The sequence below is a fragment of the Cornus florida genome, unplaced genomic scaffold (assembly GCF_030987335.1).
Source record: "Cornus florida cultivar Cherokee Brave unplaced genomic scaffold, ASM3098733v1 CherokeeBrave_3.0.0_Hap2_Chr10, whole genome shotgun sequence".
Classification (NCBI taxonomy): Eukaryota; Viridiplantae; Streptophyta; class Magnoliopsida; order Cornales; family Cornaceae; genus Cornus; species Cornus florida.
In genome coordinates this window covers 63,330,065-63,356,245 of record NW_026775580.1, presented here as the reverse complement: position 1 = coordinate 63,356,245, position 26,181 = coordinate 63,330,065, and the positions used below count along the sequence as shown (strand labels likewise).

Below are 26,181 nucleotides of genomic sequence, written 5' to 3'. Positions count from 1 at the left end.
GCTTTGTTTTTGGTAAGTGAATATATATTGTTTTTTGGGAAGGTATTTTGGTAAGTGAATACTTCAAGCTTAGCTCAGTTAATTTATTTATTATTTTATTTTTTTTGGCAAAAATCAACTTGGGCTTGAAATACAGATTGAAGCATCAATTTGTCCACGACTCCAGATTACCCCTAAACTCGAATACTCCTCCTATTTCAAAAAAAAAAAAAAAATCGGCTGTTTGGGGGAATCTAATTTTTGATTATAGTGAGTTTAAAATTTTTTTTTTTAATTGTATTGACAAGAATAAAATACAAAATAGCACTTTTTAATTAGTACACTTGTTTAGTCATCAAAATGATAGTTTGAGAATATCACAAAAAATAGTATATTAATTTTTTTAGTGTGACGTGTATTTTAGAACATCCCAAAATGAAAAGATGAACAAAAATTTAGAAACGGATGAAATATGATAATATGGCCACTAATAATCCTGTGACATGGTAGTATCTCTTCACCTCCAATGGAGGTTGATCAAATCCCAAAATAGAAATAGCAAAATGGTGTGTGTTTATTGTCAATAATATATATATATATATATATATATATATATATATATATATCTGATCTACAAGCCATTTTTCAAACTTAAAACGTATTAATTTAAAGAGGTGCACCATCTTTTAGCATAAAAAAAAATAATTTATTAAACAAGGACTTGCAAAGAGAAGACAAGGAGCAATATATTACGAAGAGGAGACAAGGAACAAGATATTACAAGGAACCCTTCATTGTAAATTGATCTGTCCTCATTTGATTGAAGATTCTTGGTCTACCAATTATTGGTGGACTTTAATCAATTATTAAGAAACATTTAGGATGCCTAAAATTTTTTTGGGAAATTTTTTTTGTATTTTTTAATGTTTAATTGTCATAAAATATTTACAAAGAAATAAAATATTAAAACCTAACAAAAAATAACCTATTTATCAATTTTCGGCAAACTATGTTCCACGCTCCACCCGATGAACTCGACCAAGACCTTTGCCAAATACCGAAAAACAAAAATAAAAAATATATTTGTCGTGAAGAAGGGGCTCTAGATAGCAAAATCCATTCAAATGTTTAGGAATATTAGGGGAAATAGCAGCCCCTCGGGCAAGCAATGTCATACACATCACATTATATAAAATTTTGAAACCACAACAATTTTTGTAGAAGAAGCATATGTATTCAAATCTGTGTGCACGGGGAAGACAGAAAGTCCAATAATAGGTTCCTAGATTACGTGTCGAATAAGGAAGCAGTCTCCAAGCTATACATTCGTATCCATTAGGAAAAAGAACCTACGAAGAAGCAGTGTTCAATAGCAGCAGTGAAAATAACCTACGAAGAAGCAGTGTTCAATAGCAGCAGTGAAAATAACCTTATTTGCAAAGTAAATAAAGAGCTCAGTAGCAAAGCAAATGACACCAGAGTCATTCAACACATATCATACCAAATCAAACTCTGCAATAGACTAGTCATTATAGGGAAAACATTGATGATAAGTTTGACATTCCAAAATGAAATTCAGAATTTCCAATTTGTACCAAGCTGACATAAGCTGGGAATGACTATATTACATAATTAATTCACATCGTAACTAACTTAGCATCAATAAAATGAAAGGGCTTTCCAAATTCTTTTCCTGTACAATAAATACACTCTTGCAATGTGCTTTAAAAAATAAAATATACCTCGTTCTCAAATGGGAGCCGAACGACCGTATTTCCAAAAATGTACCTTATCCAAAATTTAAAAAAAAAAAAAAATTTACTTTTGATATGAGGACATATTCAACATGTACAATACAACTAGGAGTGTGCAAGAAGTGTCAATATCCAACCTCCGTTTCATAGCACTCGGAACAAACTAGTTATAGATGGTCAGCTCGTTTGTCTAGTTATGTTAATGATTCTAGGTTAGTACCAACATTGCTTGATGTCAAATGTCAGATTGCTGGGACTCACATCTATAAGAACAAAGCCGAAAACTGGATTCAAAGGGAACAACATCTTGTCAATCTAGAGTTAGAACACAGCATTTCTAAGTAGCTGTAAATTATTATTCAGATGTAGAAATTACCTTATGTCAAGGTCTTGTCCTTGGTATGATATAAAAAGAAAACAATTCCCTTTGGGTGATGGAGTCTTAAAAAGGACAACCCACTCTACAACACATTGAATTGTTCTGAAATTTTTGCATTGCATGTTGGACATAGAGAACCAATTGCACCTGTTTGAGTTCCAGTGTGGACAGGCTCATGATGGAACACATTTCTGCACCAGACACATATACTAGTAATCTGATTTCTGGCAGCTACATTCGGCGACAAAGCATCCTTTTCAAGCCAAAAAGATGAACCAAACCCTTGCCCAATCTCTGTGTTGTATGCCAAAACCTTGGAATTCTCTGGATGAGAATTTAAATTTTGTGAGTGCAGGAAATCGAATTCCACATGTTCAATGCTACCTGATCTCATCCCTTCTAAACCTGACATGCTATCATACTTCTCATTGAATCTAGATAACTCGTTTTCACCCTGTCCACAGAATTGATATCAGATATTAGGAAGAAAACAGACCTCAACTTCAATCATAATGGAACTAAAATAAGCCTAAGCCGCTAAAATAAACTAGGTTATTTCAATAAGAAGATACAAAGAAAAAAGAAAAAAAGAAAAAGAAAAAAAGAAAGGTCATTTACAAATCAACTAATACATTAAGGACTTCAATTTCCCCCAAGTAAGCAATATGCAGTTTCTTTAAAGAAGGCAGATCAAAATTGGCATGCATCTTGCAAACCATGCAATGAACATTCAATTCCTTGCACAACAATATCCGCAACAAATATAGGTAGGCTTTACCTAAGAAATATATGGTGCAGACAAATAAAAATAAAAAATTTAAAAGAAAATGGCGAGAAACAAGAAAGGAAAGCTATTTACCCGCGGTTACAGCTGTTATTAAAATTTTGAAAGTAAATTGGGACAAGGAAAAGAATGGAATAACTAACTAAAGCAAATATCAAGAAGTAATATCAGTTCATCACATATCAAGACATTTTCACCCTTCTTTCTGTCAACATACTGCATTCAAGATGGATCAAAACTCATACCTTATTTGGAATTATATTGAAGGTGGGAAAACTGCTTGAAGATTGCACCAGGTCGGTTGAATTATCAACAAAACCACTCCGCAAGGCATTTTCTTCATCAGTTCTCCAAATATCACTAGCCATGACATCCTCATCAAGTTGTTTATTTCTACTGCCAAAACCAATCATTAACTTTTCATTCCCAGAACAGTCAACCTCTTCTATTCTGGGCTCCTCCCAAACTCTGTCAGGGTAAACCTTATTCAAATTATTTCCAGAACCAAATGTACTGTTACAAGAAAGACCAAGAAAAAGATTTCCAAAACCTCTTTCCTCTTGAGACTCAACCAGTCTGCTAGCACTAACCCTACTTACATTAGTTTCAACACTACCTGTTTGTTCAATCCCAATGTTAGTCATAGCATCAGCATTTAGACCTATGTGAGTGTTCTCAAAACCAAGAAATGGATTAGTATTCCTAGAATTTTGAACTTCAAGTTTGGGCTCCTCCATTGAGCTAGTAGAAACATTGCTCAAAATATATACATCATTACAGGATTGCCCAATACAAGACCGAGCAAGTAGATCACTTTCAGAAACGCCTTCCTGCTTGGGTTCCTCCACTGTGCCATTGTTGACCCTAGTAACTTTATCAGTGACACTGAATGATTGTTGATTCCCAGATGAAACAAGTGAACAAAATTCAAGAGTACTTCCCTGCTTAGTGCTAGTCAGAACATCTTCATTTGGTATACTGTGACTGCTGCCAAAAACAAGTTCACCATTCCTAAAGCTTTGAAGTCCTTCAAATTTAGGTTCCATTTCTCTTCTAGAGACCTTATCAGCAAATTCTTCAACACCACAGGTTTGCTCATAACCAGATATATTCAATAAGCTGCTCTTACAATCTTTTTCTAGCCAAGGTTCCTCCATCATGCAAGTAGATTTATCTTCAATAACACATTTCTCCTTCCAATGGGGGATAAGCGAGCAGCTTTCAGAACTTCGCTCCTGCTCAACACCAATCCCAACATCCTCATGTCTTCCAGCACCACTGCCGCTGAAGCCAATCATTTGCACATCATCTTTGCCACAACATGTTTCCTTATAACAAGATGGCACAAGTACACTACTTTCAGGACCCATCAGCCCAGACTTTGTCACTATACAAGTTGAAACCCCATTTATGTTATTAGCATTGCTATGTTTTTGCCCATCACTTACTGGAACAAGTAGACAGACATCGGCTCTACTTTGCTTCTTCACTTTGGTCAGAATATCCTCGTCCTGTCCAGCACAACCGCCATGAAAACCAGATGGCTCATTATTTACGGAACTCTCCCTATCGAGTTTGAGCTCTTCTATTGTGTTATTAAAATTACTAGTATCATTCAAATTTTCAATCCCACACATTTTTTCATTTTCATAAGGAGTAAATAAACCACTTTCAGAACCTACGTCCTGATTGGGATTCTTTGCATTAGCAGAAACCTCATTCACATTGATTTCAACACCACATGTTTTTTTGTTTGCAAAAGGAGAAAAGCTTTCCAAAATTCTTTCTTGACCCACAAAACACCTATTGGCAGTGCGGTCAAGAACATTTGTTGGACCAGAAGTTCCACAATCACCATTATTCTCATTATTAGACATGGCAGCTTCAGAACCCAAACAAAAATTAAAATTTTCAGCAACGGCAGTAGCCTCCTCTATACTTCCTGGATATTCATCAGTCATCCTGCAATCTCTATCCTGCTCAACAAAAGATTCTTCAGCTGAAGTTTTTTCGTTTTTGTTAACCCTCATATCATCTTTGTTATTAGACAGAAAATCAAGTTCATGATCAAACTTGTTGGAATGAGTTTCTACATCAAAATCTGCTTTATTGTGGAGAGAAACAGAGTTCAGTTCATCATCAGCTTTGGCATTAATAGTTTTTGCCACTAGATCACTGTCATCCCCAATTGATGCTTGCACCATAGACTCCCTTGGAGGTGCCCCACCCAAAGGTACAGGGTCCATAGTATTTTGCATATTCAAAACTCCCGCTGCTGCGTCAACACTCTTCACATGGTTTTTCACGTGGGCTCCAACATGGCCATTGTAACGCTTCCATTCAATAAATGTCTTATGGCAGAACTGGCACTCATATTTTCCGTCTTTGATAATTACCCCGTCGGAGACAGTTGCATGAAATTTAGATCTCTTTCTCCTGTGACATGAAAACTGGTGGTGCAATAAATCATCCTGCACATCAAAAGTCATGGTGCACTTGTGGCAATTTAAAGTCTCCCCTTGGACTTGTCCTGGATTTCCAATATTTGAAGTGACTTGCTTCTCATGGTCACTAAATATACAAGTTGTGGGTGATGGTGAATGGCAAACAAGGTCTCCCCTTTTATTGTCTTCTTTAACAGCAAGATTTGCAGCCTGTGGCATATGCAGGAAATAAAAATGAGAAACTGATGAAAATATCACAAATATACCAACTTACATTTCCAGAAACCATGTTGCAGGTCACCTGAATATTTTCATCATTGTGACCACAATTTGGCAGGTTTGCATCTTGGACTCTAGAAAAGGAGAGCAAATATGAAGAGACCTCCTTGCATGATGCAAATTGTCGTCCATTAGGGCTGGGTATCAGCAAATTAGGGATACTGTCTTAGTAAGAACCACATAATCATATTTTTTTTAATAAAAAAAAAAAAAAAAAAAAGAAGCAATATTTTATAATAAATAGAAAAGGAGTAGCTTTTGACCTAAAAAATTTACATTCCTTGATAATCGTTTATAATATAAGGCTCTGATTGAGCAAATATGTATGCAATTAGAAATAATAACAGAGAGCATGATGGAACCAAGTTATTAGATATGAAAACAGATTGTAGATGCACCAGAAGAGTAGTTTGCATAGAAGGTAATAGACAAAGTGGCCGACCAACACTAACATGGAATGAAACTAGTATAAATGATTTTTAAAATTTAAATATAATAGGAGAAATGGCTTTTAGCAGAAAAGAATGGACGAGAATTTATGTGACTGACCCTATTTTTGTGGGATAAAGGCAAGGATGATGAAGAGGAAATATAGAGCATGATGGGACAATTACAGCCATCTAACAGCAAGAGACATGTTTTAAATTCAACAAAATATGTGATGCAAGACAACCTAGATTTCTTAGTAAAGCCTTATAGGCCCATATAGAAAAGAAAAATGATGGTTAAGTTAATAAAATAAAGGCATAAGGTTTAGATGCTCCATAACAATGGAATGTAAGCCTTAGGTTCAAATTCTTATAATAAAAAGGATTGTGAACATCCTAGATAAAGAAAAAAGAAATTAGAAAAAAAGAGTGGGAGGGAGAAAAAAGGAAGGAGACCCTTGTGTAAAGGCTGAATGAGAAGTGAGAATCATACTCAAACTAATTGACAACCCTCACTGTTCAGCAACAAAAACAACCATTCTTTAAAATGTACAATCGAAATACAGATGTTGGAAAACCCTATTATCACACATGAGCCTTAAAAGTAAAGGCCACTTGAATAGTAATTACACAGAACTCAAATTCCACTTAGAAAGTATAAAACATATGGAGTAAGTAACAAAAAATAGGCTGAAGGGCAACACTGAAAATCCAACATTAAGTATAGAATTTGAAAAGAAAAAAATAAATATATAAAAAACCTAAGGAGAACATTAACTTACAAACCCCAACAAAGAACAGGCGTTTAGTAAAACAATAATCAAACACATAATAACCCAAACACCAAACAATCATAAAAATTAAGTTGATAAGACACTCATATACTAAAGCTAATAACCAAAATAATTAGTCCAGACTCTTGCCACTGCAACTCTTCAAAATAATTGGATCCCGCACTGATCCTTGCTTCTTTGGTAATCAAGTTTGTTCCAAACTTGATGGCAAGGGTTCAAGCCTTGGTAGATGACGAAGAATAATGAGAAGCCCATATTTCCTAAATTTAAACTGGCCCCATACTGTAACACAGAATTGATTCTAATATTGACTAAAGAAACCAGAAATTAGATATATCAGATTGAAGTATGTACCAATCCAGAAATTAGGTTCAGTTGTGCTATATGTATCTAAACCACAAGGAAAAGAAGCATGTTTGAGGGGTGACTGATGACGTCAAGTTAGTCCATCTTTAATGGAAGGTCTATTGGAAAACAGGATATTAACTTTGGTCTACAGGAAAATAAAAACATGAGAACGGGGTAGGTGAAATTGTAGATAAAAATAAATAAATAAAAAGATGTAAGTTGTTGAAGCTAAAAGAAAAGACCTTGAGTAAGTTATTCAAAATGGTACTAACACAAGAGACATTGACATGGTTAGTGTATATATGCATCCCAAGTGTTTGAATAGATCTATTAGTGGGAGGAAATGTTTAGACATAACACAAGGGAAACTACAGTATGTGACTTCAATGGCTCTTTAAAGAAGATACAGAAGGTAAAAGAGAAAACATTGTATCACCAGGCCAAAAGAGAAACAGACACGTGCTCAGAGAGAGAGAGAGAGAGAGAGAGAGATAACTTGGGGGTTTTCTAGATTTGGAATGATAGAGTAATTATAAAGTTTGCAATTGGTTATTGCCTTGTAATAACAAACGCATGCTCCAAAGAGAAACAGACATTAAATAAAATTCAAAAGTGGAATAAATATAATCCAATAAAAAAAATTTATCTTAGAAAGGTTGGCAGAATAAAATATAAAAATTCGAAAGTAATAATAGAAGAGTATAATCTACATCATGGGTTAATGGTACAAGCTATATGCATTGGGAGACAAGAAAGAGCAAGGGAAACAAACATCCAAGAGCTAGATAGTGGTACTTAAAAGGGGAAAATGTAGTTCAGCCCAATGGTATAACTTCCCCATCCTCAAAGAGGAGGGGAGGGTTTCGAGCCCGGGTATGGGCAAAAAAGTGTGTGTGAGTGGGTGGGTGTGTTTCTTGACAATGTAAAATAAAATAAAATAAAAAATGTATTTCTTCTTAATAACAAGCGACCAAATAAGGAAAATGGATTTCAAATGAGGAACTCAAAGTAATGCGTAGCAATAAAAGAATGACAAAAAAGTGTCATCAGACAATTTTAAGGGGAGTGGGCCAATGGGCCAATTTTTTAAAAAATAAATAAATAAATAAAAAATTAGTGTAGGAATGAAGAGGTTGAGAAAGCAATTAGAACAAGAAGAGCACATCATAAAGCTTTATGTGAACAGGTAAGAATTGAAGAAAATTTTGGAAGGCATAAATTAACTAAAAATGAAACTAAAAAGACAAGAAGGATGCTAAGAACAAGGGATAATGATTTATATTTGTAATTATAAGGATGGCAACAAAGATATAAATAAACTTGCTAGATAATGGAAATAAAATGTAGATACACAACTATGTTAAGCATATTGAAGGTAAAGATGAGAGACTATTAGTAAATAGAATGAGACTAAAGAACAATGAAAAAATTATTTTCATAAAAAAGTCCCTGAAGATCATGTACAGAACTTGATAAAACTAGCATTATTAAAAACCACAGTTTTTTTCTGAAAAGTAGGGTAGTGGAGATAAAGTGGCCAAGATAAACGAGAACAGGAAAGATTGTAGAATATGATTGAATTCCTATTGAATTTTGCAAGTATTTGGGTGATGGAAGAGCAGTTTGGTAGACTAATTTGTTTAATAATATCTTAAAAACCCTGTTACATAGACTCCACTGTTAGATAGACTCTCCTATGTCCTTTCACGTACCCATGCTGACACAACACGACATGGGTATGGCTACAAGATGTGTGTCCGATACAAGAGTCCAAATCAGACACCCAAATCCTTCACACTGCATGATTGAAGAAGAAGGAAAACTCAAATTAATAGCGGAGATGGGTTTCCTTAGATAGGAAATCTTTTCTTTTCCCACAGCCCATTTAATTTGAGTAACAATTGTGTATATTCTTACAAAACAATAAAATTGAACATTATACCATTATTAAAATGTAAGGTGTTTAAATGCGTAGTACATGTCTATGTACCCATATCCAACTTTTAGACACACATATCCATATCCTAAGATATAGGATTTGAGGTTTGAGGTCCGACACTTACACACCCGCACATTCTTACAAAACAATAAAATTGAACATTAATAACTGTGTAATACATGTCTATGTACCCGCATCCAACTTTAGACGCATATCCCCGTATCCTAAGATATAGGATTTGAGGCCCGACACTTAGACACACACCCGCACCCGATACACTTACCCAAGTCCAGATAACTTAGCTTAAAACTAGGAAGATGCCTGATGAATGGAGGAAAAATCCACCTCTACCTATATATTAGAACAAAGAAGACATCAAAAGTTGCACCAGTTACCTGGTATTAAACTTCAAATCATATAAACTAACGTTGAAAAAGAAAAATGAAGCAACCACTAAGACACAAGATAACAGGACTGGATAAGAAACTTAATTTTTTGCCTAGAAGTTTTAATACGGAAGTTATTTTGGAACTAAGGTGATCGTAGAAGAATATAAAATGAAGAAGAAAGAGCGGCAAATGGAATTGGTGGACTTTAGAAAGAGCATATGAAAGAGTCCTTAGGGACATAATGTGAAGGTTTTGAAACAAAATAATTATTAATTAATTAGATTATTGATATTATCAAGGTCATGCATGTATGATAGTCCTAACTACTGTCAAAATAATGCAAGGAGAAAAAAGTCAATTTTTAGCGATAACAGAATTACGTAATTGATTTCCATTTAGTCATATCGTTTTACATTAGTTGTGAACAAGTTTACTAGACATTTTTAAGATGTCCCGTGTTGTTAATTATTTATGACAGTTGGAGAAAGGATTTATCCTGAGTTAGAAATGTGGAGAGATACTATAGAATTTAAATTTTAAATGCTATGCAGGACGCAATTGTAGCAAAAGTGAAAACAAGAATAAACATATAGTGAAACTGATGATTTTACCCCCCTCCCTCCCTCCTCCTTCCAACCAAAAAAAAAAATCAAAAGCTAAATATGAAAGATGACCATATATAACATTCATTAAAAAATACTTAACTTATTCTTTTAATCAAATCATTATCGCATAGGAGCAGGCCTAATTCACATGTAAACCTTTAGTTAACAGATTAAACAAGGTCAAGTTGTCAGATCAAACACTCTATACTAGATCCAAACCATCAGATTGGATTTGGACCACAATATAAGCCTTTGTTAGGCATACCTATGACCATTAAGAAATTTAAAAACAGGCATACCTATGACCATTAAGAAATTTAAAAACAAAACAAAACTCAATCATGTTACTAATTTGGACCACAATTTATGGAACTAAAAACCAAATCCACGTTCCACTATGCAAAAACATCAAGAAGCCTTTGACATAAGAAGAGCAAGACAACACATCCAAATTTAGACAACTCCCTTTAACTATAAAGTATGACATAATACGAACATATGTCGGATGTTTTAACTAATTCTGAAAAAAAATATATGGATATGGATAATGCATTAACATGAAATGTATACGAATATATGAAAATTTAGGGGAATCATTGTTTATCATGATATATACACATTTTATGGCATACCGTCATCTTTTTATGAATCTTTCAAATCTTATAAGTTGCTATTTCCTAACCATAATAGTGAAATTTACATTAGAAAACTGAAAATTAGGTTTGCATTAACAGGAATTCTGAAGCAAATTTAGTGCGACTAACCCTTACTACATGCCATTCTTTTTCTCTAAAGTTAAACCAACTATATGAAATCCTTGTTCCATTCTTCCGGATGATTGCTCTTTAATTATATACCAAAAATGCCATACCTTAATATTCAATAATGTTGGATGCCTTTCTCAACACACCAGAAAAGTATCAGACATGTTTTCAAAATTAGAAATTTACTTCCAAATCATGGATATATTTAGGAGATACTAAACATGTGTCTGCGAGTCGATATGAAAGTCATATAAGAAATGTCAGTATCCAATACGGGTACCTTGCAAAAGTTTGTGCTCCATAACATTCCACACTAACCAAAATATTGAAAACGTTATTTTTTCATTGGATTGAATCCATCTCATGTCATGGTTTTGTTATGTCATTAGAACTTAGTATTAGCAAATTTTGTAATAGAATACTTTTATTTTATTTTATCTATCTTGAATGTTAATTAAAGTCGTTAGGGTTAAATGTCACCTCGTGATCTAATTTTTTGAAGATGGTGATTAGAAGATCATGGCAAGGGTAAAAAAGTAAATTCATACTCTCAAATACCTAACTTAGTGTATTGTTTTGAGAATTCATATAATTGCCATTGAATTTTTAGACATATTTTAATTTAACTTTAATAAACAGGGGGTTTCAATATATCGATAATCGTCAATCGGTCGGCCCACATTGTTTGAGTTGTATCCATCAAACCATCAAGTGGATCGATCAAACCTTGCAAAAATCAGTTTGCTAATTGGTTCTAAACACAAGCCCTAATTGTCTCTAATCTAAAGCCTATATAAACACTTTTAGTCCTCAAAAACAATATATAAGAACATACTAACAGACAAAGAGCACAAAGATATCTAGAATATCTTTTCTTTGTTTTTCATGATCTAGGCGTATTGCATTGGATGACAAATAGCCTTTCTGAGTGTTGATTCGTGAAACCTATAAATCTTCAAAGGAGATCAACACAAAAATCATGCAAACAAAGACCAACGAGATTAGACAATTAGTAAAGGAGATCAATTACAGAAGAAGAAGCAGAATGCTTGATCAAGGGATTCGTTGATCGACATCAGCAAAGTTTGATGTAGATTACTTGGCGTGAGGCAGAATTAGAGGCGCTTAAGTGATTCTATGGATTTAGAATCTGATACCAAGAGTTGTATTACCTTTTCTTATAGTGGATTTGATCAGCTTGGCCTAGAGTCCTGTGATCAGCTTGGTGTTGTGTTCAAATGTATTTACTTAAAATGCTGTTATTTAACTCTCATTGACAACTGCTTGTTTATATATAGATACAGGTTTTAAATTTCAATTATAGTTACTTAATTTCCGAAAGACATATACATTCACCCCCCTTCAAATATAGTTGGGGACTTGGCATACGCATATAAGAATGTAGGATTTTAGTCCTTGCTTCAGGTTTATGTATCATCCCTCTTTTGCTGAGTTTGGAATCAAGATAACTATATGTGCTTGAAGTTCTCTAAAATAGTTGACCCAAATAATAAAGAAAAGGCAAGAACGAATAAAGAATTAATTGATAGAATTTTGCTTTCTTTTTTTTCAGATTGATTTACTAATACTGGACAATAAGCAGAGAAGAATATTCTACCAGCTCTCATACACTATACTGATGTAGGACAAGTGATTAAAAAGTAATGGAGAACAAAACTGATTTGTAATAGTGATGCTTACAAATGGTTTCTGGTGTTCAAAAGGTCATGAACAGCCTATAGATCTTGAAGTAAAAGTTGTGATGGTGACTTAATTTAAGGTTTTGAAAGATGTATTCAGCCCACTTTAGATCTAGTTGGGAACTAAGCGTAATCTGACATGTGAGAATGTAGGGTGCTGGCTATGTTACTTGGACTTGGGTATGTGTATCGGGGCGGTCCAGCGGATGTGTATCCAAGCGTCCGGCATATCAAATCCCCAAACGAAGGACACAGAGACACTGCTAAATATTCATATTATCTATTTTTTTACATAATTTTATAGAGATATAAATTTCTTTATAATACAGGCATTTAACTCGTTATGAAGCAATAATATAATAAAATTGAATCATTGGCACAGTTGTTAAAGGCTCAAGGTGCCAAAGGTCTCCTAGAGCCTAAGTGCAAGGTGCGAGCTTAATCAAAATAAGGCGCTTGTGTAATAATGCATATTAAAATATAAGTATATAAAGAATAATTAAACTATGCAACAAAAACATTTCAATATCAAAAAAGGAATTTTTTTTAACAAATCAATTTAATGGGTTAGGTAAATCAACATACATATTCTATTAGAAATGTATTCAAATAAATCAACGTACAATCGGAAGAATTCAAGATATGTGACACAAATAATATTTTTGATATATCAACTAAGAGGATCAGGTAAATTAATGCTTGTAAATCCTTCATATGCATTAAGTTCATTAACCAAATTAAAAAGCCTAAAAGAATTAAAAAAAAAATTATCATGCAAACTTTAAACTTATTTATCATAAATACTCAAATTCAAGCACTAAATGCAATTACTGCAAGTAATGAACCATAAAGTTATGAATTTTATAAAGTTGAACAATATGATCGATATTTAGATCATGAGAGGATTCTGAACAATTAAATTTAATACTCTTTAAATAAATAAGATAATGATAAGACATAAATGGCTAAAAAATAAAAGGCACGCTTTTTAGAGCCTGGAGCCTACTAAAAAGCGCAAGCCTAAGGGCGTTATGCGAGCTTGAGGCCTATACTAGGTGGAGGTGCTCTAGCTAAGCCTTGACGAGCCCATGGCTTTTTTGGAACCTAGGGGTACCTTTAAAAACAAATTCATTGAAAATACTTTTTAGGTGCATATCCAATCAAAAGTGTCAGACATAATGACATATATCTCATACCCATGTTCAAGTATAGTGTGTCCAACAGTGGTACTTCAACCACTTTTGAAGAGTCCATGTAACATAGGGTGTCGGTCCTTCCTTCAGGTTTATGCACTATCCCTAATTTGTTGAGTTAAGAATTAGGATAACCAAGATGTGCTTAACTTCTCTATAAAGTTGGCCCAAATAATAAAAAGTGATAGGTTGCTCAAATTATAAATAAAATAAAATAAAATAAATTACTAAATATGATGGGCAATTGGGCAGTAATTGATTATGGTGTTTTTAATGAAATTCAAAGGACAGGGGAAGGTAGGGATAATTAAGGCTAGCTAATATAGGATTCTTTTGATCAAATAGGGTTTTTTTTAGACAGTAACCTTTGAACAGTTTTTTTTAATATTTTTTTTTGCAAGTGAAACACATGAACAATTACAAAAGATAAGGAGACGTTTAGAAATTCCACCTAAAATTCAATAGGAATTTCCCCCTAAGTTAAGTTTAAATCACACGTGATGTAAGGCTTCAAAATCTTCTCTTCAAATTTCAAAACCCTGTAAAATGGAAAGATTACATAAATATTTATAAATTGCTATGCTTCACCTAAAAATATTAAGATCATCACTTTGAATTAGGAAAACATAAACTTCAATTATTAAGAGTATTATAGACCTACTAAGATACCATATGACTACATGAGATACAAATAAAAAAAAAAATTTGACCAAAAATAAGACCTATATAGCTGGTTTCACCACATGAGCAACAAAATGACTGCCTAGAAGATCTAAAAATAGTTGGTCGAGGAATAAGAAAAGACATGATGGTCTACCATTTGATGAAGTTTATGGCCATAATTAGATCTTGATGGTAAATAATAATAATAATTTAGCTTAGTGGTCCCCATATAGCTGGTATTAACAATTTATTTTTTATTTTTATTTTTATTTTTTTTTGAGTTGGTTAATAACGGAATTTCAAACCTCTAATAGCCACTTTGAGCTAACATCTGAGGTGTAAGAAACTAGGAAAAAGTAACAACAATGTTGGTGTGAGTGTGAGTGTGTGTGTCCTTAAGAGCAAAAAACTCTGTAAATGGATATAATATGCAGCTGAAGAGCTGCATAAGGTGTGCAGACATCATGGGTTCCTCAGAACCCAATCACTAGACTTTTAAGTAAAAGTGTACTGGATTCTAGGGAAATAGTATATATTTTCCATATCAAATTGAAAAGTCATAACCACTCGAGTGAATGAGACCAATCCCATCCTATATGTAGCACTACATTTGCATAACATAAGTTGAATTCAAATTGATATTCCGTTCTATCCTAGTGTTTCTTTTCTTCATCATCTAAGTACATGTTGATAGAACCCATTAAGCAAAGGAGTATTCAAGTCAAACTGAACAGCATTTGTCTGTACAAATTAATAACAGCACATATTTAAAATAAGAATTGAGACAGCAAACAACAATGCAGAAAAACCTTATGTATCGACGACAATTTAACCACACACGGCCTTCTTTCTTCTTGACACATAGCGAGAGTTTCCAACCTTTGGGCAATGTGTCCCCAAAACCGCTAGCATCAACAATCCTCTTCTTCCTCCTCCTACTCCCCCACTGCCCATTCAAACCCCCTAGAAACCCTAACAATGCCTCTTCATTGTCCATACCCTCAGTCCTCCTCTTCAATTCCGGAGCGTATGGATCCTCCAAATTTGCCAGAGCTCGCAAATCCAAGGCGACACCATTCTTGTTTACAATCTCCTTATCCCTGTCCTCAACATTGTGATGCACAACAATGTCCCTCATCACATCATTTCCGCCGGCAGCCTCCAACTCCACCGCCATCACCGCCGCTGCAGTCTCGTTCTTCCGCGGCCTCCCTCTCTTCCTTTTCGTTCCACTAATATGACCTACATTGGACGGTTCTTTTTTTGGTAAGTGACCTACATTGGACAATTCAGGCAACGATTGACTATATTCGACGCGAACGGGGATTAATTCGTGGCCGTCAGTCTCCGACACGAATAATTCCTTCAACAGACCAACGATTCTGCTGTTCTCTACTCGTTCAGGGTCGTTGTTGTCAGCGAAATCGGGAGTGCGGAGGTGAGGAGTGCGGCGGCGAACGGCGGTGGTGGTGGCTGATGCGAAGGCGGTTTCGGGCTTGCGAGGGGCGAGGCGAAGGCGAGAGTAGGTCTGCTTGCGGCTGCCGGCTGACTCGTTGAAGACGGAGCGGTCGATTTTGGGGATGACGACGTCGTCACAGCGGCGGGGATCGAATGAGGCGTCGGAGCAGAGGGAGAGAGCGTAGAGTTCGGCTTGAGAGAGGAGGCGGAGATCGACGGTGCGTATTGACTCCGGCGAAAGGTGGTCGGAAGGTGAATCCTCGGCCATCGGAAGAATGAGATACGGTGAATTTATTCAAGAATTGAGAGGGAGAGGGTTTATACGAAGTATAGAGGGAGATCTAGATTGAAGTCGCAACTGTTTCGTAATTTATAGAGAGAGAAAAAGAGAGGATTGATTTTTTATTGGTTTTAAAAGATTAAGCAAGTGTTTGTATATGCATGGACCCATTAGATGGGCTAGGCCCTGAGGCTCGAAACAGAAATAGAAGGGTAATAGACTAAAGCCCAACCCAAAACAGAAACTGGAATCCAATTGCCCGGAACGGCAAATCAAATAACGACTATAATGAGCTTCCCTTATCATAAGATTACATGGTCTCGAACAATCACAATTCAAAAGGAGATTAATCTGAGTCTTAATTCGGTGGCCGTGGTGGAGGAGAGCACAGGCACGACGGGTTTCTTCTAAACCATAGGAATTAACCTTTCTAGGATGGAGGTGTAGGTTCACGCAAGGACATAATTTTGACAACTCGAACATTCTCTAAAATTCTATGATTTTGCTCTATCCAAATGTGTGGTAGACGGATGAAGAAACAGCTATCTTTCCAATGTAGTTGCTACAATTCTTTGCTTTCAGATAGTGGGCTGCCCAAGAGATGAGGTTGTTCCAACTCAATTTGCCAACATGGAACCAATATTGGGCTTTGAATGAATGGCCATATTGGGACTGAAAATGGGGATGCAAAAAAAATTTTAAAAAACCTTCTATTGGGGCAAGAAAAGATCTTATTTGAAAAAAAATATATGATATTGTCTGAGAATATGGTCCCATGAGGGACTCCCATCTATCACAACTAGACAAGTAAGCAAAAATCTGAATAAAATTAACACATTCGCTTACGTATCAAGTTATGGTTGGCTGAAACCATGTAATCTTGGACCATGTAAAAATTTCTTCTTATTTAACTGATCTTCCCACTTTTGTTTTTGTTTCAAAGTTCTATTAAAAACCCTTTGCCCAAACTTGCAAGATTATGATTTTTTTATGGGGAAATGGATCCATTGGGCGGCTTGGGATTTAACAATTCTTGGTCTTTAATTTGCCCTTGTTGACTAAAAACAACTTACTCTACACAATTAGACAACTAATTTTGTACATGTTAGGGCAACATAGAAATATAGTATGTGCATAACTCAATTTTCTAATGACAATTTATAAAAACTGTTTTCTGAAAATTTAGACGTCGTTTGATAAAACTAAAAATTATAGTACTAAAAATTTTAAGAGCTGAATTTTAAGTGCAAAAAATTTTATGTAGTAATTAAAAAATAAATATTTTTATAATATCTTTTTGAATTTTCATTCAGTGATAAGTGATTTTTCTTGTTACTTAAAATTGTATCCCATTTTAAGTAGTACTTACCGTTTTCACTGATATTTAATTTACGTTATCAAATGCATTTAATTGAATAAGTATTTAATCCGTTAAAAATTAAGTGTTTGTGGGGATTCTTGAATATGCGTTAATATTATAAATAAAGAGTGATATCTAAATACAAGATACAATGGAGTCTCAACCCAAGTGCTCATTTTTTTTTCGTTCCCCTGGACTTCTATTTATAGTCTCAAACTATTTACCTAAATTTTTCAGTTTTTCAGATTTCCACCTAGAGTAGCCATCATGACCCTACATGCCCTGATAGGGACAATTTAGCCATTTGGCTCAAGAATAAATACATTTACATTAAATACACATCTTTTCAAAGGCGACAATAGTTGAGATTCATTGATGTGATGATCAGTGTTGCAGTCGGGACTTGTAATATCATTGATGGTGCTAGACTCGAACCCGAACCGAGTGAAGTGGTGGTGTGCCACGTGACTCAGTGGCTCCCTGCAAAGCTATATGTGTGTGTGCGCGCGCGTCACATCATCAATTTCCAGCTGAGCCCGTGGTCGTTTAATGTCAGTGTCAACCTCAGCGAACTCGAGGGCTTGGATTAATTACAGCAATATGTAGCTATGAATATATAATCTGCAATTAAATCTGGTTGTTGCAATATTATATAGTCTACTTCCAACTTTATTCTTGTGGTGGATATGTTAGGGTATGTTGCTTTTAAGTTACTGGTCCTCAGGCAACCATGTACTAGCTATTAGGAGTATTGTTTGTTTATTTTAACCATTTTATTTTTCCCAATCTTTTTTTTGGTTGGTCTGTTTGCTTCCTTTAGTCTTGTTGTCCATGTGCACCTAGTCTTCTTTTCACCAGACATGTCTATTTGTACAAGTCTCCCTCTGTCTTGCTCCCTCTCCCTCCCCTCATGTGCACTTAATTGCAACCTTTTATGTGATATAGTTTAACATGTCCGGAAACGACAAGTAAAACTATAAAAACTATAAAAAATTATTATACGGTTTCGAAATTATTAATCCTGACCAATTACGAAGTTACACATAAATAAAAAATTAACATATTGATTTATGTATCTCTTAATAAGTGATCCAAAACTATGTTATTTTAGTATCCAACATAGAGCCCAAAAATAGTCGCACAAACCCTAATATAGGGCTCATGTCAGACTCTGCTTTTGTGCATCAAAATGAGTCATGCATAATTCTGAAATAGGGCTCAAGTTAAACTTTGTATTTGTACACCAAATATGTGGTTTTTGGCGTTCAACACAGAGCCCAGAGCGAGTCGCACGAAGCCCTAACGTAGGTCTCGTGTCCGACTTTGTATTTGTGCATCAAAACGAGCTACGTAGAGTGACATAGGGCTCTAGTTGGACTCCATGTTTGTGCACCAACAATATTGTTTTGGTGCACAACACCAGACTCGAAGCGATTGGTATGTAACCCTAACATAAGGCCAATTGGAGACTATGTTTATTCATTGTACCTAAATTTAAATAAGATGATTTGGTATATAAAATCTTTCAAACTAGAAGGATAAAAAGTAAATACCTTTTTATGAGTGATGTGATGAATGTCAATTTTCACACAAGCTCAAATTATTAGTATTATCTAGTTAAGCACCATTTTGTGAAGTTGATTAGAAATTGAATAATGACCATGTAAATTAGTGCACTTTTGTCCCCCACTAAGAGAGACTGTTGAGTGAAAATAACTTGACAAGATAAAATTCACCACAAATCAAGGACACTTTAATCCCACCAAATATATTTGTTTGATCCAGCCGCCCCCAACTTTCCCTCCCACCTCTCTCTAACTTTCTCTCTCTAACCCCTTCGTCTTTTTCGTCACTCTGACTCCCTGCTACCCCTTATAAGAGTGAAAAGATAATGATTGGCTCTCATGAGTGCAATAAATTTAACGTGTTTAAATAAGTATGTTTTGTGAATATTTTTTTTATGTTATTTTTGTTTTTCTTCTGTTAAATCTATTCATGTTGGGTTCGTTTCGAATCGCATAAGTAAATTTATTGTTTCTTCCGATTAAATTTCTGGTTTAAGTCAGTTTTGGTTTTTCCTGCCTCGATTTAATCTTTTTTACCTTGATTTAATTTTGTGCGGGGTTTTTTTGTGTGTCAGAGCACCTTGTGGTTGTAACTTTGGAGCGGTTGTTGTACTGATAGCCAGACTTTTCGATCTTTTTAGTTTGCTGCATTCTTTCATGAAGGTTCCGTTTACAGAGTGTTGGGCTCTATTTCTTCCATAAATTCGAAACATGTTCTTTATTTATTTGTTTTACTTCAAGATTTGTATATATTTTTTTTACTTGACTTTATATTTTTGAACTATCATTTTAATTTTTGGCTTTTGTGTCCATGAATGACAAAAAAAATAAAAAAATAAAAATCCCACCAAACATGGAATAATTAATAATTGTGCACCTAATTTTTGGGAGCATAAAAAATAATCCACTTAATTGCTCTGGATGTGACAGTGGACCTATCTCTTCCTAAAGATGTCACAAATCTAGTCATATTATTCACAAACCAGGTGCCCAGTAACAATCAAACACACATTTCAATTGGTTGTCAGACATATTCCTTTGTTTTTTACCCTTGGAACATGAGAGTAAATTGGCAGTTACATGGGTATATTCTATTCTATGTGGTATCTAATATATATATATATATAAAAAAATAATTTTTGGTAAGCATATCTATGTGTAGAGTAGGGTTGGGACTCCGTGAGTCCGTCCAAAAATTTTACTAGTATGGCAAGGTGCTTGGAACTATGGAATGAAATTAGGTTTAAATTTTAGATTTTAAATTTAATTTGTGAGGAATTTAAACAAATATTTTACTAACCTGAGCAGCCTGAGGAATTTGAAATTCAAAAAAATTACATAATTTTGTATTTTTAATGTTATACATTGCTTATGTGAAATAAAGTTAATACTACATGATTTAATATTTAGAGTCGAATATTCACCTAACTTGTACACACTTGCCTTAAAATTATCAATTATAATAATTGAATTTTACTTGAGGAAACAAAATAATAAGGATATAAGATTTGAGTTATTTCCGTATCCTAATAATAAGGAATTTTCAACTATAGATTTGAGTTAAGGAATTTTTAATTTTCAATTAAAATTAAAATTAAGATTAAAATTTTCAATTATATTAATTGAATTTTACTCAAGGAAACAAAATAATAAGGATTATAAGATTTGAGTTATTTTCGTATCTTAATAAATCAAAATTTTCAATTATAGTGATTGAATTTTACTTGAGGAAACAAAATAATAAAGATTATAAGATTTGAGTTATTTTCGTATCCAGAATTTTATAAGATTTGTGTAGTTATATATACTTTAACAAAATATTAATAAAAAATTAATGTTTATTTAATAGTAAGATATTATAATTTGGGATGATTGGACGAACTCGAAAAACTCCTAAAATCCGAATAGCATAATCTGAATTAAAATATGATAGTTCCTCAAAATTTGGACTTGACATGAGTGTAAATATTAAAACCTTAAATTTAGCATGAGCTAACCCCTTACAATTCATTGAAAATTTAATTTTAAGTGGTACTCCATATTTAGTTACTTGTATTAAACTATGAGCATGCATGTGCATTCAATAAATAAAAATAAATAAATAATCATTAAGAAAAAAAAAAAAAAAAAAAAAAAACAAAGAGGAGGAATAACGAAAGAACATAATCATTGAAATTTTTTGATTATGCGCGTAAGGAATGACTTCATTCCTGTGGGAGAACATGCGAACCAGCAGAGACAACAATCATTGGTCTCTCTCTTCAATTAACTTTTGTCCAACAACCACCAAACCAATCCCAACTCGTACAGTAAGGGGAAATTTTTTTTAAATATATTCATTCTTTCCTTCTTGGTTTTTTCTTTCTTTTCTCAATTGTTTTTTTATGTTGATGGATTCTTTACATATTAAATATTATTTATTTATACTTTAGATGTGAATTTTTAAGATTGTAAATTTTAATTGAAGTAAATTATAGAATTGAATTTTCGTTAAAGTAAAATTGTATAATTGGGTTTAGTTTATTTGTAAAAGATAAAAATGAATGGTTTAGTAAAGACAGTAGAGAGAGAAGTATTGAAGAGAGAGAGATAGAGAGAATATAATTTAAGAAAGAGTGAATCAGTTTAAAAACATATTTAAAAAAGATAAAGATACAAATACACAAACACACTGGAGAAGAGAGAATATAATTTAAGAAAGAGGGTAATATTGTCTTAAAAAATTAAATTTTAATGTTTCATAAAAATAGGAAAAGTGTATTATTAATTATAACTGCTTTTTGTAACCAATCACAGATGCTATTGCAATTAGCAGTCCTCAATTTTTATATGTTTTTAAAGTGTTTTGAAAGTTAGGTAACCTCTTTAATGTATTAAAGAATTAATTTCACTATGTTTGCATTTGGGAGCACTAAATCCACTATCCATTTCTAAATTTAAAATATTTGAATCGGTATTCCCAAATATAGCATACTAATTTTTTTCAAAACAAAAAATACAGATTTTAGATACAAAATAAATAAATAATTTTTAGTTATTACCAATGAATGTAATATAATATATTTTTTTTAAATCGATTGAGTTACTAACATGGAACCTCTTATTACTTGAACAAAGAGGAATGGTGTTGAGGAGGCCCGAAGTGACATGGGCCGGATATGACCTGCAAACGCGACATCCGGTCCGTACAGATGGGTCAGACCCATAGAAAGACACTGCCATATGGGCCGAACGCGAATAGCCCATCAAAGATGACCAAAACTCATAGAGGAACGGGCCTAGATCTAGCAGTCCATCAATATTTGTAAGTATCTATAAATAGGAGAAGTGATGGATAGAGCAAGGGGGATATTTTTTTGGTTGAAATGTAAGAATTCTAGAGAGAGAAAGAAAGGAGGAATTTCTTGCATCTTCAATTGGTGCCGTCTGTGGGAAGCGTTGAAGATTGATTGATCATTGATCAATATCGCGTGGATTCAGACCAATTCGTGGGAACGAAACTCGATCTTTGGGAGTTGGATCCAGATCTGAGCGATTGTGACCTACTCTGGAGGAATTTTAGTTCCTGTTGCTTTGGCAGAAGTGGCTTCAGATCTACGCAACAACGAGTTGTTCGATTGTGGCAGGATCTGACGGATTTAGAATTCGGACAATTCAGATCTCGTCAACCGTGAGCATAATTCGGAGAATTCGAAACCAGATCTGAAAAACTCCCACTCACGAAGCTCAGATCTACTCACGAACTTAAGATTAATGCCTTTACTCCGTTCAGGAATAATGATAGGTGAAAACTCCAATCCGATGGAGGCTGTCCAGCAAACGAAGCTTGAGGAGTTGATGAACTTGATCGAGGCTCTCAAAAAAGAGAATGCAGAATTGAAAGCTGGAATGCAACATCAGCAAATACCCGCGGTTTCGCGTCCACTTCCGGCCGGTGAAGGAGGTGTTCAATCTAATATCGCGCATCAAGGCGAGCAGGACGAGAACAATCAGTCAACTCTCCACCGTGATGAAAGGAGGATGGATGATTTGCCGCCAAATGCTCGTCGAGTTGAGGATCACGAAGGATCGACTCACGTTGATCCGCGACATGAGCAGATCAGACAGAACGAAGCCATGACCTTCGATCCGCATCGGGAAAGGTTCAACCGAGAGGAAGTGATAGAGGTTGATCGCCGCCAAGTTGTGTCGCCTTGGCAAAGAGAGCTCATAGAGGAACGGTCGTTCGATCCGTCTTACCGGCCCTCCATGGCTACAATTACTCATCGCGGTTCGGAGAGCAGAACCGTAGCTCACAGAGCTACCACTGGGCGCCAAAGAGAGAATGAAGCACTCCGATCCGCGGCTCGGACGGTTGATTCACCATTCACTGACGAGATCCTGAATGCCCCGCATCCAAGGAAGTTTGCTATGCCAGTCTTTATTCTGTTTGACGGAACAACCGATCCGATCGATCATGTGTACCATATCCAGTTGAAGATGGCCCTGAATACGGAAAATGACGCTTTAATGTGCAAATGTTTCCCTACAAGCCTAGCTGGACCGGCGCTCAGCTGGTTCAAGAACTTGCCTAGGAGCTCCATTGGTAGCTTCCGAAACCTGTGCGATCGGTTCATAAGCCAGTACTATGGGAACAAGCGTCCGCCGAAGGACATCTCGAGCCTATTCATAATGAGACAGCACAAAGTTGAACGTCTCCAGGCTTTTCTCACCAGGTTTAATCTCACTAAGAGTATGGTGATCGAATGCCACCCTTCTACAACGGTTCAAGCCTTCAAGTTAGCCATGACACGTGGCACTCCGTTCCATACCAGTCTGGTAGTGAACACGCCGACGACTATGGATGAACTCAATGAAAGAGCCGATGGCTTTGTGCGCCTAGAAGAAGAGAAGGCAGCCAATGCTCGGACAGCGTCGCTCGTGTCGACCGAGGAAAAGTCCAAGGCAAAGATCAGGCAGAAGCAGGCTCAACCGCAACGTCAGACCTCCTGGAAGGCAGAAAAGAGGTCCAGGGAGGAAGAGCTGATCACTCCGCTGAAGGTCACTCTGGCGAGGCTATATCAGGAGAACAAAGATAAGTTTCATCCACCACTGCCAATTAGGCAACCCCTCGAACAGAGGGATCAGACTAAACATTGTGCTTTCCATTCCGATTTCGGTCATCAGACTAACGAATGCAGGAATTTGAGAAGGCAAGTGGAGATGTTGATAGTTAGAGGGGAGTTCGCGAGTTATGTTCAAGGCTCGGCGACAGAGCAGAATCGACCGATGGAACAAATAAAAAGGAGTCATAAACAAAGCTCCCACAATTCACAACCAGTTCGCATAATCAATGCTATCCACGGTCGACCCGAGCCCAGCGAAGATTTAGATGAGCTACTCCAAGCGCGCCTACGGCAGGCGCAGATGAAGAAAAGGGTCAGCAGTGTGAATACTCTACACCAGCAGATCACATCGATACAGATAAAGTTCGACAGGACAGACCTGCAGCGTGTTCAAGTCCCCCATGAAGACCCGTTGGTAGTCAGTTTGACAGTGGCGGACTACCTGGTGCGCAGAGTTCTGATCGATCCCGGGAGCAGTGCGAATGTCATGCCGAGGGATACATTTGATCGGCTCGAGATTAAACCAGAGAGGCTCAAGCCCACTGGAAATCCCCTGTTAGGATTCGATGGCAAGAGGGTGGAGCCCGTCGGAATGGTGGAAGTAGAAGTTCAAGCTGCAGAACGAGCTCTTATGGAAACTTTTGTGGTTGTGGAGATTCACCCCTCGTACAATCTCCTGATGGGAAGAGGATGGATTCACAGAGTCCAAGGTGTACCCTCAACTCTGCATCAGGTCATGAGGTGCCTCGGACCCGATGGAAATAAGGTAATAGACATTCGTGGGGATCAGGTTGCAGCCAAAGAGTGTTATTCCGTCACACTAAAGTATGCTGGGAAAGGGAAGGCGCCCGTCCGATCGGCGAGCCCCAGATAGCAATTACAGGAACCTCCGCCCAAGCAGAACAGGGTGGAGGAGTCAGTTGACTTGACCGAAGAGCCCCTTCTGGATGTGCAGATCGATCAGTCCAAGCCAGAGCGAACTACTAGAGTAGGAGTAAGACTGACCAGGGAAGAGCAGCAAGAGCTAGTTGACTTCTTGTCTCACAATGCCGATGTATTTGCATGGAGTCACCTAGACATGCCTGGAATTAATCCCTCCGTATCCTGTCATTCCTTGAATGTCAATCCCAATTTCAAACCAGTAAAACAGAAGTAACGAAGATTTGCTCCAGAACGCAACCAAATCATAGCCGAGGAAGTTGATAGGCTGCTTGATGCGGGATTCATCAGAGAAGTACACTACCCTGATTGGTTGTCCAACGTTGTTGTCGTGCAGAAGAAGAATGGGAAATGGCGAGTATGCATTGATTTCACCAATTTGAACAAAGTCTGTCCAAAGGATAGCTTCCCGCTGCCAAAGATTGATCAAATGGTGGATGCCACCACCGGGTATGAGCGTTTAACCTTTCTGGACGCTTATTCAGGTTATAATCAGATCCCTATGGACCCGGCAGATGAAGAAAAAACTTCTTTTGTAACCGAGCGAGGGACATACTGCTACAAAGTTATGCCTTTCGGACTAAAGAACGCGGGAGCAACTTATCAAAGACTTGTTAGCAAAATTTTCAAGGATCAAATAGGAAAGATTGTGGAAGCCTATATTGATGATATGGTGGTAAAGAGTAGGAAGAAGGATGATCATCTGAAACATCTGCAAGATGTATTTGATGTGCTGAGGCGATATGGGATGAGGCTCAATCCAACCAAGTGCTCGTTCGGTGTGAGTTCCGGTCAGTTTTTAGGACACGTGGTCAACCGCAGAGGCATCGAAGTTAGCCCCGCTCAAGCAGAGGCTTTGATTAAGAATGCCGAGCCAAAAACGATCAGAGAGGTGCAAGCCCTCACAGGACGAATAGCTGCATTAAGTCGATTCATTTCTAAGTTGTCAGATCGCTGCAAGCCGTTCTTTGACATGATTCGGAGTCATGGAAGACAGGTCTGGGGAGATGAGCAACGACAAGCATTGACCCA

General features: G+C 35.9%; 1 protein-coding gene across 2 annotated transcripts; it reads right to left on the bottom strand.

Annotated features, from left to right (window-relative positions):
* Positions 1–1,778: 1,778 nt before the first annotated feature.
* LOC132276311 (uncharacterized) lies at positions 1,779–16,300 on the bottom strand. Of its 2 annotated transcripts, XR_009470872.1 has the most exons (5): positions 15,252–16,300; positions 5,642–5,756; positions 3,142–5,550; positions 2,110–2,566; positions 1,779–2,017 (listed from the first exon to the last, which is right to left on the bottom strand). XR_009470872.1 is itself a non-coding variant. In XM_059777683.1 (4 exons), exons 1-4 carry the CDS (start codon positions 16,166–16,168, stop codon positions 2,195–2,197), a joined length of 3,813 nt encoding a protein of 1,270 aa, XP_059633666.1. In that variant the 5' UTR covers positions 16,169–16,300; the 3' UTR covers positions 1,779–2,194. The 2 variants fall into 2 exon arrangements, 1 of the variants encoding a protein (XP_059633666.1); XM_059777683.1 differs by having other exon boundaries at positions 1,779–2,566.
* Between the last annotated feature and the right edge of the window lie 9,881 nt (positions 16,301–26,181).

Bases quoted from the DNA above. Each gene is read 5' to 3' on its own strand.
- LOC132276311 (XM_059777683.1), bottom strand. From the start codon at position 16,168: ATGGCCGAGGATTCACCTTCCGACCACCTTTCGCCGGAGTCAATACGC. The intron at 5,551-5,641 runs GTGACCTGCAAC...CATATGCCACAG, and splicing joins ACAATGATGAAAATATTCAG to GCTGCAAATCTTGCTGTTAA. The intron at 2,567-3,141 runs GTATGAGTTTTG...TTCTGTGGACAG, and splicing joins TCAATATAATTCCAAATAAG to GGTGAAAACGAGTTATCTAG.